This window comes from Neovison vison, chromosome 3, assembly GCF_020171115.1.
Source record: "Neovison vison isolate M4711 chromosome 3, ASM_NN_V1, whole genome shotgun sequence".
In the NCBI taxonomy this organism is placed as follows: Eukaryota; Metazoa; Chordata; class Mammalia; order Carnivora; family Mustelidae; genus Neogale; species Neogale vison.
Window position 1 is genome coordinate 88,040,458 of NC_058093.1, and position 15,589 is coordinate 88,056,046.

The 15,589-nt window shown below is 37.3% G+C and overlaps 1 protein-coding gene across 1 annotated transcript in view; it reads right to left on the reverse strand.

Moving 5' to 3' along the window:
• ARHGAP15 (Rho GTPase activating protein 15) overlaps positions 1-15,589 on the reverse strand; it is a 602,539-nt gene that overhangs the window by 493,724 nt on the left and 93,226 nt on the right. The window contains exon 5 of the mRNA XM_044242546.1: positions 6,853-6,940. Within this exon, the coding sequence (XP_044098481.1) occupies positions 6,853-6,940 (88 nt within the window). The remainder of the gene's footprint in view (positions 1-6,852; positions 6,941-15,589) is intronic.

Below are 15,589 nucleotides of genomic sequence, written 5' to 3' on the forward strand. Positions count from 1 at the left end.
CATGTCATCGTTCATATTTTTTAATTCACTGGAATTCCCTGCCCATAAATCTCCACATATTGAAATTATAACCATCCTTCAAGGCCCAATTCAAATCTTTCACAGATGTGAGCTCTCCCTCCTTTAAATCTCAGAAAAACTCTTTTATGTTTCTTATTTCATCTCACCCTATTTTTTGGCAAAGATGCTATAAAGCAAAGACTATATCTTGATTATATCTCTATGCCTTATATGTAGCCCTAATGAGCAAGCTGTTCATTGTAGGATTTCAATACATATTCTTATGAAGTCTTTTCCTACCAAGGCTTATATAAATAGCACAAACTTGATTAACCAAATGCATATTTAAATGAAAGTGAGGTAGATTGTAAATGAGAATCTATGCTATTTAGATCAACTCTCCACTGAAAATAATGAAAAATGCTGGAAAAAAATATTTCTTTTTAAAATTACCTTAAAAATATTGAAAGCCTATGAGATAGTGGGACCTGCTAGGGTAAATATTTTTGGGAAAGGGGAATCTGAACCCAGAGAGGAAAGCTGAATATCAAATCAACATAATTGCTCTTTGCCTGAGGACATTTGTTTATACTATACAATTGAATTTTGGTCAATTGACTTCACAAAATAATGGAAAAGAGGCTGTCTGAGGTCTTATGAAAGAATAAAGGAGAACCAATATTGAACTTGTTCTCTTTCTATAAGTCATGGGATTATAAAGAAAACTGCCTTTGTAGATGAGCAATGTGAGAGATGAGAAAAAAATAAAAAGGAAGACTGGAGAATAATTCTGTCTCTGAAAAGTTGTATATGCTCCTATTATGTATACACAATTTGAGAGTTTTAAACTGGTAACTTAGATGAGCTAATCAATTACCAAGAGTGTGACCCTCTAAGAAAAATGCAAAATATTCTGCAGTAGGACATATTTATCCTAGGCCTAAATGATTAGCACACAGTCAAAAATAACCAGACACACAAGGAAACAAAGCAACAGAGTGAAAAGCAACAGAAACAGACTGATGCAGACTTCAGATGCTATGTCACAAGACACAGAATATAAAACAACTACAGGCTTCTAATTTTAAGAAAATAAAAGGGAATCTGGAAAATGTCTGCAGAAGACAACTATCACAAATGACACTATAAATTTTAAAAAAAACTTTTAGAAATGAAAACCACAATAATTGAAATAAAGATGTTTATCACAAAGGGAGATTGAATTAAAGAATTACAAGATAAATCAAGAGAAATGGTTTGGAATGCAGTTCAGAAAGCAAAAAAAACAAAAAAGATTTAAAAAGAATGTAAAATGTGGAGACTAGACTAAGAAGACAATGTGGATTTAGCTAAAGAATTGGAAAAAAATAAGAGAAACTATAAAAGAAGATTCATTTGAAAAGGTATTAGCAAAATAATAATAAGATACTTTCCTAAAATATAGTAGTGACAGTTATAAACTATTTGAAGGCAACGATCCATAACGAAGAATAAAACTGTGGGAAAACAAAGGTAATTATAAATATATTATAAGCATCCAGATAACAGTGATTGAACTAAGGTAAATTTTTGATCACAACAATAGATGACAGAAAACAGTGGAATAACATTTTTGATGTGCTGAAAGAAAGTAAGTGCCAACTCAAAATTCTGTATCCTGAAAGAATATATATATTTCCAGAATGAGGGAGAAATAGAGATATTTGAAACAAGTAAACACTGAGCTAGGTTGTTACAGGAATTTCTCAGAATATACTTCAAACAAAAGAAAAAGGCCTTAGTAGAAAATGAAGAAAGAAGGAAATAGCAAAGAACATGGCAAATATTAAATCAACATTGACTCTATTTCAAATAAAAAATACTGTTTGATGGTGTTAAAAAAAAAAAGAACTACAATAGCAAACAATAGCATCTATGCTGAGAAGAGGATACACGGATTAAAAATATTCTAAGGTAATATTTTGGAAAAGGTTAAAGCATTTGATTAGCTTTAGGCTTTGGTAAGTATCAATGTTGTAATGGTAAGCAAGCCACTAACAAAATAGAAACAGATGACATCACTTAAACCAGTGTAAAAAAAAACATGGAAGAAAAAAAAAATGAAAAGAAGAAGCATAACATATTTAAAGAAAGAGGCAAGAAATAAAAGAAGCATATACTGTGTTTCCATTTATATAAATTCAAAACCAGAAGAAGTAAACTACATTTGTTAAGGGCTATGGACACAGGTGGGAAAATAATGAACGTTATAAAATAATAACTAAAATGCCTATGTGGCAAGGGAACAAGCTGGATGATAAAGGGACAAATGGCAGGGAGTGAGATTTCTAGAAGATTGACAGAGTCTTGATTTAGGGGGTGGTTGTGTAGGAGTTTGACTAATGACTTTTAAAATATACATATTTATTATACATTTTACTAAAAATGGTTTCAGCATTTTTTCCAATGAATATATTTCAAACATTTAAAGTCAGTTACAAATCAGTATAGGGTTAAAAAAAAAAAAAAGAAAGTGAGGAAATGAGCATCATTCTTTCTTTCGTAATCCAGGAAACCTTGGACATCGTTACACCAGTGGTTTTCAAATGCTCCTTCACACAGGAGGGCCCACCAGTCTTAACCAAACTTTCTCAGGTCCAAGGTGAAGTGAACAAAACAGAGATAACATATATAGACAAAGAAGGGGGGTGGTTTCCCATTTTGGTAAAGACTAACGCATTGCATTATGAGGTTTTATCATATCTAGATTTGGGGTTGGGATATTCTATGATGCCCTTCCTGCTAGAAAAGGACAGGTAGTAAGCGGGAGGTTACCCTTGAATGTCCTACTGTAAGGGCCTATTCAGCCAGAGTGGCCCCACCCGGGGTTGAACAGCCATTTTGTTGTTTATGCAGTAAAACTTAAATTGACCCTGCCCGCCAACCCCCCTACCCCGCCCCCAGGCCCCGAGGAACTTACTTAAAAGCAAGTCTGGGAAACCAGTCCCAGGTAACAAAGCCCAAATATAAGGGTGGGTCAGGTCAGGTGGAGATAACAGCCCAAATGCAGGGATGAGTCTGGTCAGGTGGAGATATCCAATTAGTAGAGCATACATACTGTCTCCCTAGCTACCAAGGAGTGTGGGCCCTGCCTTTTGGGCACCTTTCCGGCGCCAATTCTGTCCAAGGTGATAGGCTAGTTCAAATAGCTACTATGGGGTAAATTGTAGTTCCACTGGCCACCCGTGTGTGACTTAGCATGACTGTGCAGCTTTCTCTGTGTGTTACAATCTCGTTGGCCACCTGTGTGTGGCCAGGACCAACCACATGGCCTTTGCTCTATAAACGTTAGCCTGTGAGGCAGGGAGGGTCGCCTTTTTGCAAGAGACATCCCTGGCCTATCCGTTTGATTCTCGATGCTTGGCGCGGAAAAAAAAAGCTTTGCTTGACCTTCGCTTTGTATCAGTCTCGTTTCTTTGACCATGGGCCCAACACTACTAAAAACAAACAAGCAAAATAGAATGAGTCAGCCCTCTTTTTCATTGAATAGGTCACTGAGGACCCAAAGCCTATGAATCTCTCATTTACACACGCCAGTGAAATGATTCTGTGTCTAGTTCCGGGAGGGGGCTGCTTTTGACAGAAATCTGACTTGGGTGCAAACTGAAAGAATTTCAGTGAGAAAGAAAGAGTCAGACATGGAATGTGGGATCAGGCACATCTTGTGACATGCTGTGTTAAATGCGAAAGTCACAGAGTAGCAGCCAGTGGAAGAGGCTGAGGGCCCCAGGAAAGCATCTATGGTCATGCAAGAGATACATCTAGAGTCCCAGATGGAGGTGATGGCTTCACATTCAGAACTATTCAGTGCTTTGACCCAACACTTAAGCTGCCTATGGATACATAGTTCTCTTTTTGGAGATCATATATGCTGGTATTCCTTGAATCAATGTGTTTTTCTCTTCTACACGTGTCTGCATCAGTTCAAGGACAAAATTAATATGCTGTAAAAATACATTATAATTCTCTCATGCCCTGTATTAGATATTATAGAATATATTTATTTATTTGATAGAGTATATCAGACCATAATATTAATTTAACACTACTACTTATTTTTTCTTTTATTAACTAATTTCATTCTCTATTGATTCTCTTGGCAGATATCAGTATCCCCATTTTACAGATGAGGATTCTGAAGCTCAAAGAAGTTGAATGACTTTGTCAGGTCCTAAGCAGCAAAACTGGAAGGAAGTCCCCTGCGGTTGAACTTCAAAGCCCTGCTCCTAGCTACTTTGCTGCTTTGTCTTACCACCGCATTAACATTCAAAGATCATTCCTATAAAGATTAAAATGCCATTTACTCTTTAAACCACATTCTGTACTACTCAGTTTCTACTGACCCCTTGGAGAAAAGGACAGACTTCTTCCCAGAAGCACAATGAACAATACCAAGACATGTGTAAGGGGGTGCAAGGGAAATTCAGAAACTTGAGCATAAATCTCTTTCAAAATAAAACCACAGCATCTTTAATCAAGGCCTGGCAATCATCGTATCGTTTCTGAGACTGGAATTGGTAAATGTGGGCTATCCCACTAGGCCTTTAATACTTGGTTAGAAATGTATCCAAGAAGTTGAGGAGCACGACAATTCATGCAGTACAAACATGAATCTGTAATTCTCTTCCCCATTACCACAAAACACAGTTAGTTCCTGCCCTGAATTCACTTTGAAGATGAGTGCCTGGGAGAAGCCATAAGAGCATTGAAAACGGGGCCAGAAGTAATAAATAGGGACTGCCAAAAAACATTAACGAATTTCTTCTAAAAGTAAAATCTATTGTCAATTTACAACTCTGAAGGTTGAACTGGAGGCAAGCAATTAGTGGGCTACTTGAAAGGTTTGCCTGCGATCTAGGAAAGAGCTTTCTTTCACCTGTATAAAATTAAACAGCTGATAATTATATCTCCTGGTCCTGGGACGAGGAAATTAAAATAATAAAATAAAAATAAAGCAAATGCTTCAATTTGGAATCTAATCTCTCCCATTCTCCCAGAACATTCACATAAATGCTGCTCCAGTGGAACTCTTCGCACCCAGCAGGAGGAAGATCATCTTCTCAGCAGCCACACTGGCCAGGCAAGTGACTTTTCCTCCCTTTCCTGACTCCCCTTGTATTTTTATTTATTTATTTATTTATGTTTAAAGATTTTCATTTATTTATTTATTTATTTATTTGACAGACAGTTCACAAGTAGGCAGAGAGTCAGGCAGAGAGAGAGAGGAGGAAGCAGGCTCCCTGCTGAGCAGAGAGTGCGATGCGGGACTTGATCCCAGGACCCTGAGATCATGACCTGAGCAGAAGGCAGAGGCTTTAACCCGCTGATCCACCCAGGCACCCCGTGACTACCCTTTTAGAAGTTATTCAAAGGGAAGACAAAGGACCCCTGAGTGGGTGGGAGTTGTTTTGTGTCTGACCCTTAGGGGTACTTCATTGTTCTTAAAAAGATTTTCCCAACCTTACTATAGCTCCCAAATAAAAACAAAACAAAAGGCTAGAACAAATTTCTGAGCCAGTTTAAATTAAAAATACAAAGGATTGAGATGTATTTTTAATTTATTTATAATTAGTTTACAGATTGGACCTCATCAAGACTCCAAAATCAGCAAGCCACTTGGGGATAAAGACTATTGCAATTATCAGGAACAAGCCAAACGCTACCTTTTGTTCTTCTATTTAAAAACAAACAAACAAACATCTCCTAGCAAATGATTTTCTATTTCCTATTTAAAGAGGATTACATAGCAAACAGGCCTAGTGGCTGGAAAGCAAAGAACTTGCTGTCGTTTTATTACCTGCCAAATACAAATTAGTTCATTGTGGTTAACTCCTGCCAAGTGACCCCTTTCCCTGCCGCCCATCAGGCCTATGGGGTATGGCGGGTTGGCGCCTGCCGGTGTCCTTCCGAATCAGGAGGCAGTCAGACATGCTGCCTGCCCACTGTCTCCTTCACGGCGTGGCATCTCTGGGGCCTGGGCAGCAAGGTTTTGAGCTTGAGGTGCCCCAGTAACTAGCTCGGAATGGCTCCTACTTCCTGTCACTGTCAAATCTCTGTGGGCTTCGTGAGGCCTTCCTCCAGGTACGACAGAGAAACCCTACAAATTTCACTTTACGTAGTAACTACAGGATACAGAAATTGTATTAGCTCCATTAGACGGAGTCAGAAATATTCAGAAAGGTTAGCTGGTTATAGTGAATGTCGCAGTTAGGCTAAGATAAAATATCACTTGGTTAACTTAGAGTGTTTCCTCATTGGTAACACCCTGTATTAAGGTGCCATTTATAAACAGTTTATTATTATTTATTAATGTATGAAGCACTTTATAGCATGCTAGATAACAACTTAAATTCATGTATTAAAGATGCTCGTACATGGTTTAATAGGATTTACGTCTTATAATATTCTTTAAAACAGCTTCCCATAGTCTCATCCGTTAAGCATTTATTACTAATGCATTTTATAACATACTTTATAATACATTATTTGAGCAAGTAGCTGCATTTAGCGATCATTTCATAAATAAGAATAAAGCATTTATAAATGGCACCTTAATTTAAAGTGTTACCTTCACATTACTAGATAGCTGCTCACCATTCGTCTCATTCTGTGATTATTCTCCAAATGCACCACTTAATAAAACAGACACTAAGTTCTATTTTCCCTTCATCTGATTAAAAGTTTATTGAGTCATTTCCTCCATCTGCTTTTAGTCGTTGGTAGCTTGGAGGCTTTAGTGTGATTTCTGATGAAACCAAACTTTTAATTCAATAATAGTTCTGTGAAGATAAGAGTAGAAACAGAACTACCTACCATGTTAGACAGAGCCTGCTGCTTAGATTCTTTGTAAAATTCAAGTTTCCGGCTAGAAAGAACAATCCAGGAAGTAGACCAGTTTTTCCTTAGGAAAAGAAAAAAAAAAAAAAAGCGTTATCGCTTGAAGAAATCATTCATAGATACTGTATCAGCAACATTTGGAATGAGTAGAGACTATTTTTAACTAGTCTTCATTAAAGTCTTCTCTTTATTAAAATCTATAGGTGGTATAGAATTTGGGTAACGATAAAGACTTTCTGTAATTTTTAAAAATCATGGCTTTATAGTAAACATTTCTCATTTGGAGATCCTCACAAAATCTTTTTCAAGTTCTAAAACTCCAAATTTTGTGTATCCATGTCCCTGACTTCAGAGTCTGTTTCCACGGAAAGCCAAAAATAAATAGCAAAGTAAAAACAGAAGTCAGAATCCCTCCCTTCATTGTTACTTCTTTTCATTGTTCCAGTATATTTCAGAATCTGAAAAACTAACCAGCTAATGTGTCATTGCCTAGTTAAAAAAAAAAAAAATATATATATATATATATATATATATATATATATATATGTATAAATATTTAGAGAAAGAGCAAAGGGAGAGGGAGAGAGAATTGTGAGCAGGCTGCATGGCCAGTGAGGACCCCTACTTGGGACTGGATCTTAGGACCCTGAGATCATGACCTAAGCTGAAATCAACATTTAGCACTTAAACAACTGAGCCACCTAGGCAGCCCAATATTTTTTTCAATGTTGAACCTCACTAGAAATCAAAGATATGCAAATAAAAACAGTGAAATTATTTTTCCCTCTTTGCCAATGTAATTGGCAGGAATTAGCAGAAATAATACCAAGGGTTACTGAAAGGGTGTAGAAATGGATTCTCCCATATAATTTTGGTGAGAGAGTACATGAACACATCTTTCTGAAGTGAAGTTGGCAATATGCTTTAAAAAAAAAAAATCATTTAAAATGTGCTTGCCTTTTGACTAAACAAGTCCATTCCTATGAATTTAAGTTTATCCTAAAGTAGTTATCTCACAAGTTGTTAAGGCTGTGGGCACAAGAATTAAGTGCACCATTATTTCTATATTGTGCACCTAAAATATATCTTAAAAGAGTCATTGTATAAATTGCATGTAATAAATTCCTATAATGAAATAATAAGCCCTATGTTATAAAAGAATATTGATATGGGAAGATTTTAATAAAGACCATAATACAATATGTAGTTCATCCTGTTCATTTGTCTAAGAAGTAATTTTTGTATATTTCACCTCTATCTCTCTCCCTACCTAAAAAAAGTCCTCAAAATAACAAAAAGCTTTTCAGGCTTACAGAAGTACTCCCGAGTGCCTAGCACAGAGGAGGCACAACATACATGTTCATTGAGTCAATGACTGAACTCTCGGCATGGGGAAAAAGAGCTGGGTGTAACAATAGTTAAATCAGGTGATAAAAAAATCACAACTTTTGATTTTCCTTTCTATTTCTTGGTGTTTATCAAGTTTCCTGCATTGAACATGTATTACTTAAGCAATTATATGTGTATATTTGTGTGGGGACACCGGGGTGACTCAATAATTAGACATCTGCCTTTGGCTCAGGTCATGATCCCAGGTCCTGGGATCCAGCCCCACATCAGGCTTCCTGCTCAGTGGGAAGCCTGCTTCTCCCTCTACCACTCCCTTTGTTTGTATTCCCTCTCTCATTGTCTCTTTCTGTCAAATAAATAACAAAATAAATCTTAAAAAAAAAAAGAATGCTTTTTTATAAGTCACAAAACATTAAAGAGATTAATATACTCAAGTTTCTATCCACTATATCATATTGCTGCAGCTGGTTTTGGTTTAACAGTCCAAAATAACTGAATTCATCTTATAAAAGTGGTAGAAAAATGAGTTTATGGGAAGACTTTATTCAGGTCACTAAAACTTACACAAAAATATGTTTAAAATGACCATTGAAGATCTCTGTATAGTTATTTCCACTTGCTTCTTAGAATTTCGGGGTGTGGTTGAAAGGACAGTTTTGATTCAGTAAAGTTAATATTTACAACAAGATTAGATTGCTCTTACATGCCCGAAGCTTTCTTAACCACGAGCCACTGTGTTAAAAAAAAAAAAAAAAAAAAAAAACAACATGATAAACAGAAACAAAACAAACAATATGTATATTCCAACATACAAATATGAACATTATGTTCTTGGACCCAACTGTCTTCTAATGAAGAGTCGTTTTTTCTATCAAACAATGAAAAAGGTGGAAAAACAATAACACAGAAAGCCACATAGACCTTTACCCTCTTTTCCCCTAGAGCCCATTTCTCCTTTTAGGCACCAGGAGCAGCAAAATGAATCAGAGCAACCATAGCCTTGTCTCTATGCAGGTCATAATATTAGCTGACACCAAATAGAGAAAGAAAAACATTGGAAGGACTGCTGGTCTACACCCCTTATTTTGACAGTATGTGATCAGGGAATATGGAACACCCTCAGACTGATGGAACCCATATTTAACCTGCCTGTTATATTTCCCACTATATTTTTCATATCCTGGCAGGGAGATACTACACCTTACTTGCTTCTAGTCTATAGCAAGCCCTGGATAAGTGGCTCTGATTTGAATCTGTTTCAGATGTTGATCGTTTACAGAACGTATTGGCATTACTCTTCCCTTCCCTAAACTTGGAAATGGAACCGGTTAGAAATGAAGTTGCATGAAATTCAATTATCTCATGGTTCTTTGTTAGAACTTTGAGCTGCTATGAAATGTTCTCTCGTAGGTGAATGTGATGAACAAGTCAAAGAGGGAAAGACCTGCAGGTCTCAGAACCTTAGTAACATGAACTGTTCTGACACTCTATTTCATTTTGAATTTATAAATTACAACGTCTCTATGGTGTTAGAATAAAAGTGAAGATTTTCCAACTTGCTTAAAACAATTTTATTTCAAAAGGAAGAAATACTGCTATCAACTTTTTAGATGTCCTAATTTCATTTCAGTTCTTTCCATTCTTTTCAAAAATAAAAATTAACATAAATTATTTTGAGTTCCTACTAAAGTTTGATTGACTAGTAGAAGTTTAGGTTCAGGGTGCCTGGTAGCTCAGTTGGTTAAGTGGCTGCCTTCTGCCCAGATCATGATCCCGGGGTCCTGGGATCGAGTCCTGCATCAGGCTCCCTGCTCAGCAGGGATTCTGCCCCTCTTTCTCTCCCTCTGCTTCACATCACCCCCGCTCATGTGCTTGCTCTCTCTCTCTCTCTCAAACAAACAAATAAATAAATAATTGAATTTTAATTTTATTTATATTTTATTCTTTTATATTTATTATATATGATATATTTAATAAATATATATTTATTATTTTTATATTTTTATATTTATTTAGAAAATAAATTATTATTTTCTTTAAAGAAGGAGAACTTTAGGTCCACAAGAAAGATAATGAAGATACTAATATTTCCATTTACTAACACGGAAAATGAGATTACCAGAGTTTAGTTAACTTACTTCAGGCCAGTCAGATTTAGAGTCAAACCCAGTTTCTCTAACTCTGAAGCCTATAATCTGGTCACTAATTTATGCTGTCTTTTTTTAAGAATTAAGCATAACTATATTGGTTCAGGAGATTGTCAATGTCAGATTTCACCATGGTTTTAGTTGAAATGCTCACATTATAAAAGCCAGTGTGTATAGTCTGTGACAAGGTAGAAGCCATGTAGGTTTCCATATAAACTACTTTACCTGATGTTAATTGGAAGGACAGAGCAAAGGCTCACCACTTCTAAACTCTCCACTTCCCTTAGAAGTTGCACTGATTTAAAGGAATCACGCAAAGCACCATTCCACTCCTCAGAAGAAGCTGGAAGCGGGGGGTGCTCCTAATGATGCTACCTCTGTCTTTTTTCTGTTGGGGAATTATTCTGCTCTGTGGTGAGCAGACTCATCTGCAGTCAGTGACGATCATGCAACCAGGAAGGGAGTCAAAAGCTTATCGTCTAAGAGTGGCTGAGAATTCACTAATGGGAACAACTTTTAACCTATGACTTAAGTCGGAACCTGACTCTGGGAATGATGTACTCTGGGCGTTTGACCACTTGCATCACAATATCTGTCTTGTTCATTCCGCATCCGCTGGGTTTGGTTTGTGCTGCCTCTAGTTCTCAAGATATCAGTGGAAACCCTTGGTCACCTTGTTACCGTAACTCAGGAGCCTCTTGGATGACATTGTCAGCTCTGGAGAGAGCTGTGAAAAGGGTCAATTGGCAAGGTTTTGCCCTGACTCAAACCTTTAACACTTTCTCTCTGCAACTGAATCCTTATAGGTGACTGCTGTCCGGTATATTGAGAGACAGCTCAGGAAGTGAATTACTCCTGCAAACTTGAAGGGCTTAGCCAGAACAGGTGGGTCTCACAGCTTCTGCTAAGACTTCTAAAATAGACACTTCAAGGATAAAGCGGTTTTCAGAAAGGAGAGAATGTCCTACTCCCCTATTTCCTTCAAAGATATGGACATCATCACAAACCTCTTTGAGCTTTTCCACTTTGGAGAACAGTGTCTGACATTTAGTAGGTGCTCATTAAAGGTTTTTGAGCAAAAGAATATATGGACTCTCGAATTTCATGTCACATCTCTAGATTTTTCCTGCTCTGTGTTTGCTACTCAGTAACAAGCACTACAAAAGCATGAATCTCCTGTATTTCTCGTCTCTCTTCCTCAGTTCCCTAGGGGTTTAATATGTCATTCCTAGCATTAAAAAAAAAAAACAAAAAAAAAACAAAAAAAAACACAACTATCTACTGCTTCTGGTTTAGTGTATTTTCTTCTAATTTATAATTCTACTGGAAAAACCTGAACTTTTCCTGAGGTCTTTCTGACCTCTCAGAGGCGTGTCTGTGAGAGGAGCTATTGTGCACACCTTGGTCCCCACTCTGTGCTGGCAATTATACCTGGTATTTTGGCCTTGTTAAGTAATTGAAACGCAAAGTCAGTCACCAGTAGCTATTGAACATCTACCACAGAACAATCAAAATTACAAGGACTGAATATATAAAGTCAAATAAGAAGACCTCCCTGAATTTCACTTTAACCCACAGGGACACAGGCAAGAAGCATGGAAGCACATGGCACTGGGAGGTGGGTTTGAGACCTCTTATTACAGACAAGCAAACTGAAACTTAGTGAGTCTACATCCTACTCAAGGGCATAGAACTCACAAATATGGGAGTCAAGACAAGTCTCCCGGAGCCTGAAGACCACATTCACGCCCGTGTATCCATTGTCTTCAGAGCAGGGGTCATGCAGCTTTTCCTGAGTCATTTTGGGCATGTCTACACAGAGCCTCATCATAGGCTTTGAGACAGGAAGATAAAGAACTTTTGTCAAACAAGCACTTAAATGTCTTTTTTCTTGGAGCTGAGCCACTTCTTAGCCTGGCTTGGAATGTTGCGGACCCCTCCTTACCTTCCCAAGATGGCTAGCAGATGAATTTATCCATTAGTGGGAGCCAATGAATGAATGTTTCACCAACTCATCATCAAAACTGTATTGACATTTTTTTTTCTATTTTTCCACAGAGAGGGAAAAAAACCACAAACTATTGGATAGATTTAGGGCTAAGGAAGACACATAGGTCAGGAAATAGTCAACCTCAGTAAGTCAGAGGTGTTAGGAATAGGTAGACAGTCTCCCCACAAACTTATAGGTAACAGTCCGGTGACAGATTGATAATGGTACTAGTGATTTAATGCAGGGAGCAGATCCCACTCAAGAAATGCAAGTATTTATCTTATTTTTCTTATGACAAAAACAAAAACAAGTCACACTGAACGTGGGAAGAGGTGCTTACTGCAATTAGAGGGGGAAGAACTAAATTTGAATGACAATTATTTATATGTATGCAACTGGTGGGACATTGTATCCAAGTGAGACACTTCACAAAACTTTCCTACAACAAATCCTCAGTTGTGGAGGTGGGAGGTGGGAGTTGGGGAAATCCCCCCAAACCCAAAAAAACAGCCATCCGCCAGGCAGAAAATTCTTTGCATTCTACAAAATGGACACCAGGTGGCAGCACATAATAACAGCAACTTTGTAATTGAGTCTCTGAAGACTGCTTGATGGAAAACAGTTCTTAAAATATTCGTTACCATTATAAGCATTTGTTAGCTTGAGCTCAGGTTTCACACATTCACTTGTTTTATATCCTACACCCACCTCTCCTATGCTTCCTTTAGGTAATGACGGGTGGCTAACCAAAAGTCAGAGGAAAATACAGATGAGACAACTTCATAAATTTCAGACTGTCTTGGGCCACCTGCCTTTGTCATCGGACTTGATCACACTGGACTTGACATGATTCCCACAGTGGTGGGAGTGAAAGTGATTTACTCTAGTAAATCCTGACTGATTGTGCATAAAATCCTTTGGTCACTGTTAAGTGTTCTGACTCATTCTCAAACTGGTGGGTTAGGAAATTATTTCTTCTCTCTCATACTCCGAGTCTCTTGTAAATTACCACTGCTAAAAGTGGGCCAAAGAGACCCTGAGTTATAAATATACACATCTCTGTCAGTATTGCAAAAAATGTAAAATCTTGGTACATCCAAAGAGCTATTAGATGTTGGGAATTATAACAGAGCATATGTTGGCAATCCTAAGACTAAAGCAAACTTCTACAACGTAGCTTCTGTATTCTGTACTATCCAAATCTTCCCTCTAGTCCTCACTACCAAGCAAAAAAGGAGAGAAAGACAATTCAGCCTGGGACAATATATTGGGCTCCTGAGCAGAAAGTGCTAAAGAAAAAAAAATAAGTTCACATTAGCAGGGTACTTTGGCATCATGTTCTAACGGAAGTCTCTTCTGAGAAACAGCTGTTCAAAAAAGAAAGGGAAGAAGGAAGGAAGGAAGAATGGATGCATGAAATTCAGAAAAGAAAAACAGGAGTCTCATACTTCTAGGCTCTGGGATGAAAATGGGCACTAGTAGACATAAACACACTACTACCCTCACTCCTTTTCTTCCTGTACTCCTTTTCTGCTCATCTTTTCACCCCAAGTACTTTCCATGCCTCCAAAGAGTAGAGCAGAGGGATAGCTAGATGTGATCAGATGTACATTCCCACCAGTGAGATGATAAAGGGACAGGCATGAAGGGAAAGTGACAGGCGTGGTTGGAGACATAGTGTCCCTGCCATCATGTGCCTTTTGTAAATGCAAGTACTGAAAATAGCTTCTCACTGGGGTCTCACAGAGCTTCGGAGGGGCCTAGGCTGCCTCCTTTTGGAGATGGAAGTCCCAAAATGAAGGCATTCCTAAACTAAAACATAGGAAAGTAAAACATATTTTCAAAGTTAATATTTAAAAAAATTAAAGGTGAGTGCTGAATGTCTTCAACTTCCAATCTCGTCTATGTATCATGTGGTAATTTATAGAATGCCATTTCAAGACAAGGCTAAACTTATGGCCCTTTATGTAAGATATAGCACGTGAGTTCTCCTTTCTTCTACCCACTCTTGTTCATATCCAGAGAGAGGGGTCCAACTCTTGTCAGAGAGAAAGAAAAATATATAAATGAGGAAGGCTAAACAAAAAGGAAAAGGTGGGGAAGGAAGGAAGGAAAATAAAAACATAATGCATGGTGGGAATAAGCTTTCATGGATTTTTGAATAGAAAACTTTATAGAGAGTAATAAAATGATGTTTTCTAAGTGATAATTGAAGCCCTTGGTACTGTAAATGGTATGAAATAACAGGGCCGTTTTTGTGTCCTGGCCCTAAGAATCTTCTAGCAAGAGAGGAAAAACTAACCTACTACAAACAGAGGACCGGGCTAAAATCAGGTACTAACTATACATACAATAAGGTTTGGGAGAAAAGAGATTAATACCAGTGATCAATTTTCTTCATTTGTAAAATTGAAAGTGAAATAATAATATAGCCTACCTTAGAGTATCATTTTAGTATTACCGGTGAAGCATTTAAGTATTTTACAGAATAAGCATTTAGTAATAGTGCTTATTAACTCATTAAAATGTATAACAGATATAAAGTACTTTGATAAGAGGGCAAAAGGCAATCAAAAGTCATTTATATTAGAAATGCCAAGTATAGCAACTATGGTATACTATTTAATATTTTCTAAATTTTCTAGGGAATAAAAACGACACAATTTTTCAAGGTTATGATTAAACTGACCCTTTTGTTACTAGCTACAAAAACATACCAATGCCTTGGACAAGCAATATAGCAATACATAACATTTAAAAACGCTTATGTGATTTAATCAAGTATTCCAGGCTTAGCATTTATCTTTTAAAAAGAAAAGAAACATTGACAAACAATAGGAGTTTTGCTGCTATTATAACTATTTTAGTATAAATATATTTAGCATAAATATATTTAGTATAAGACTGGAATCAACTTAAAATTCAAACAAAAGAGGAGCGTAACAATGGTTTGGTATATTAGTGTCATCAAGCCGGTGGGATATTACATGTTATTAAACATGGTGACTATAGCTACAGCATTAAGTGTTTATTAAAAAAAATAATAATAATAGGGGCGCCTGGGTGGCTCAGTGGGTTAAGCTGCTGCCTTCGGCTCAGGTCATGATTTCAGGGTCCTGGGATCGAGTCCCGCATCGGGCTTTCTGCTCAGCAGGGAGCCTGCTTCCTCCTCTCTCTCTCTCTGCCTGCCTCTCTGACTACTTGTGATCTCTCTCTGTCAAATAAA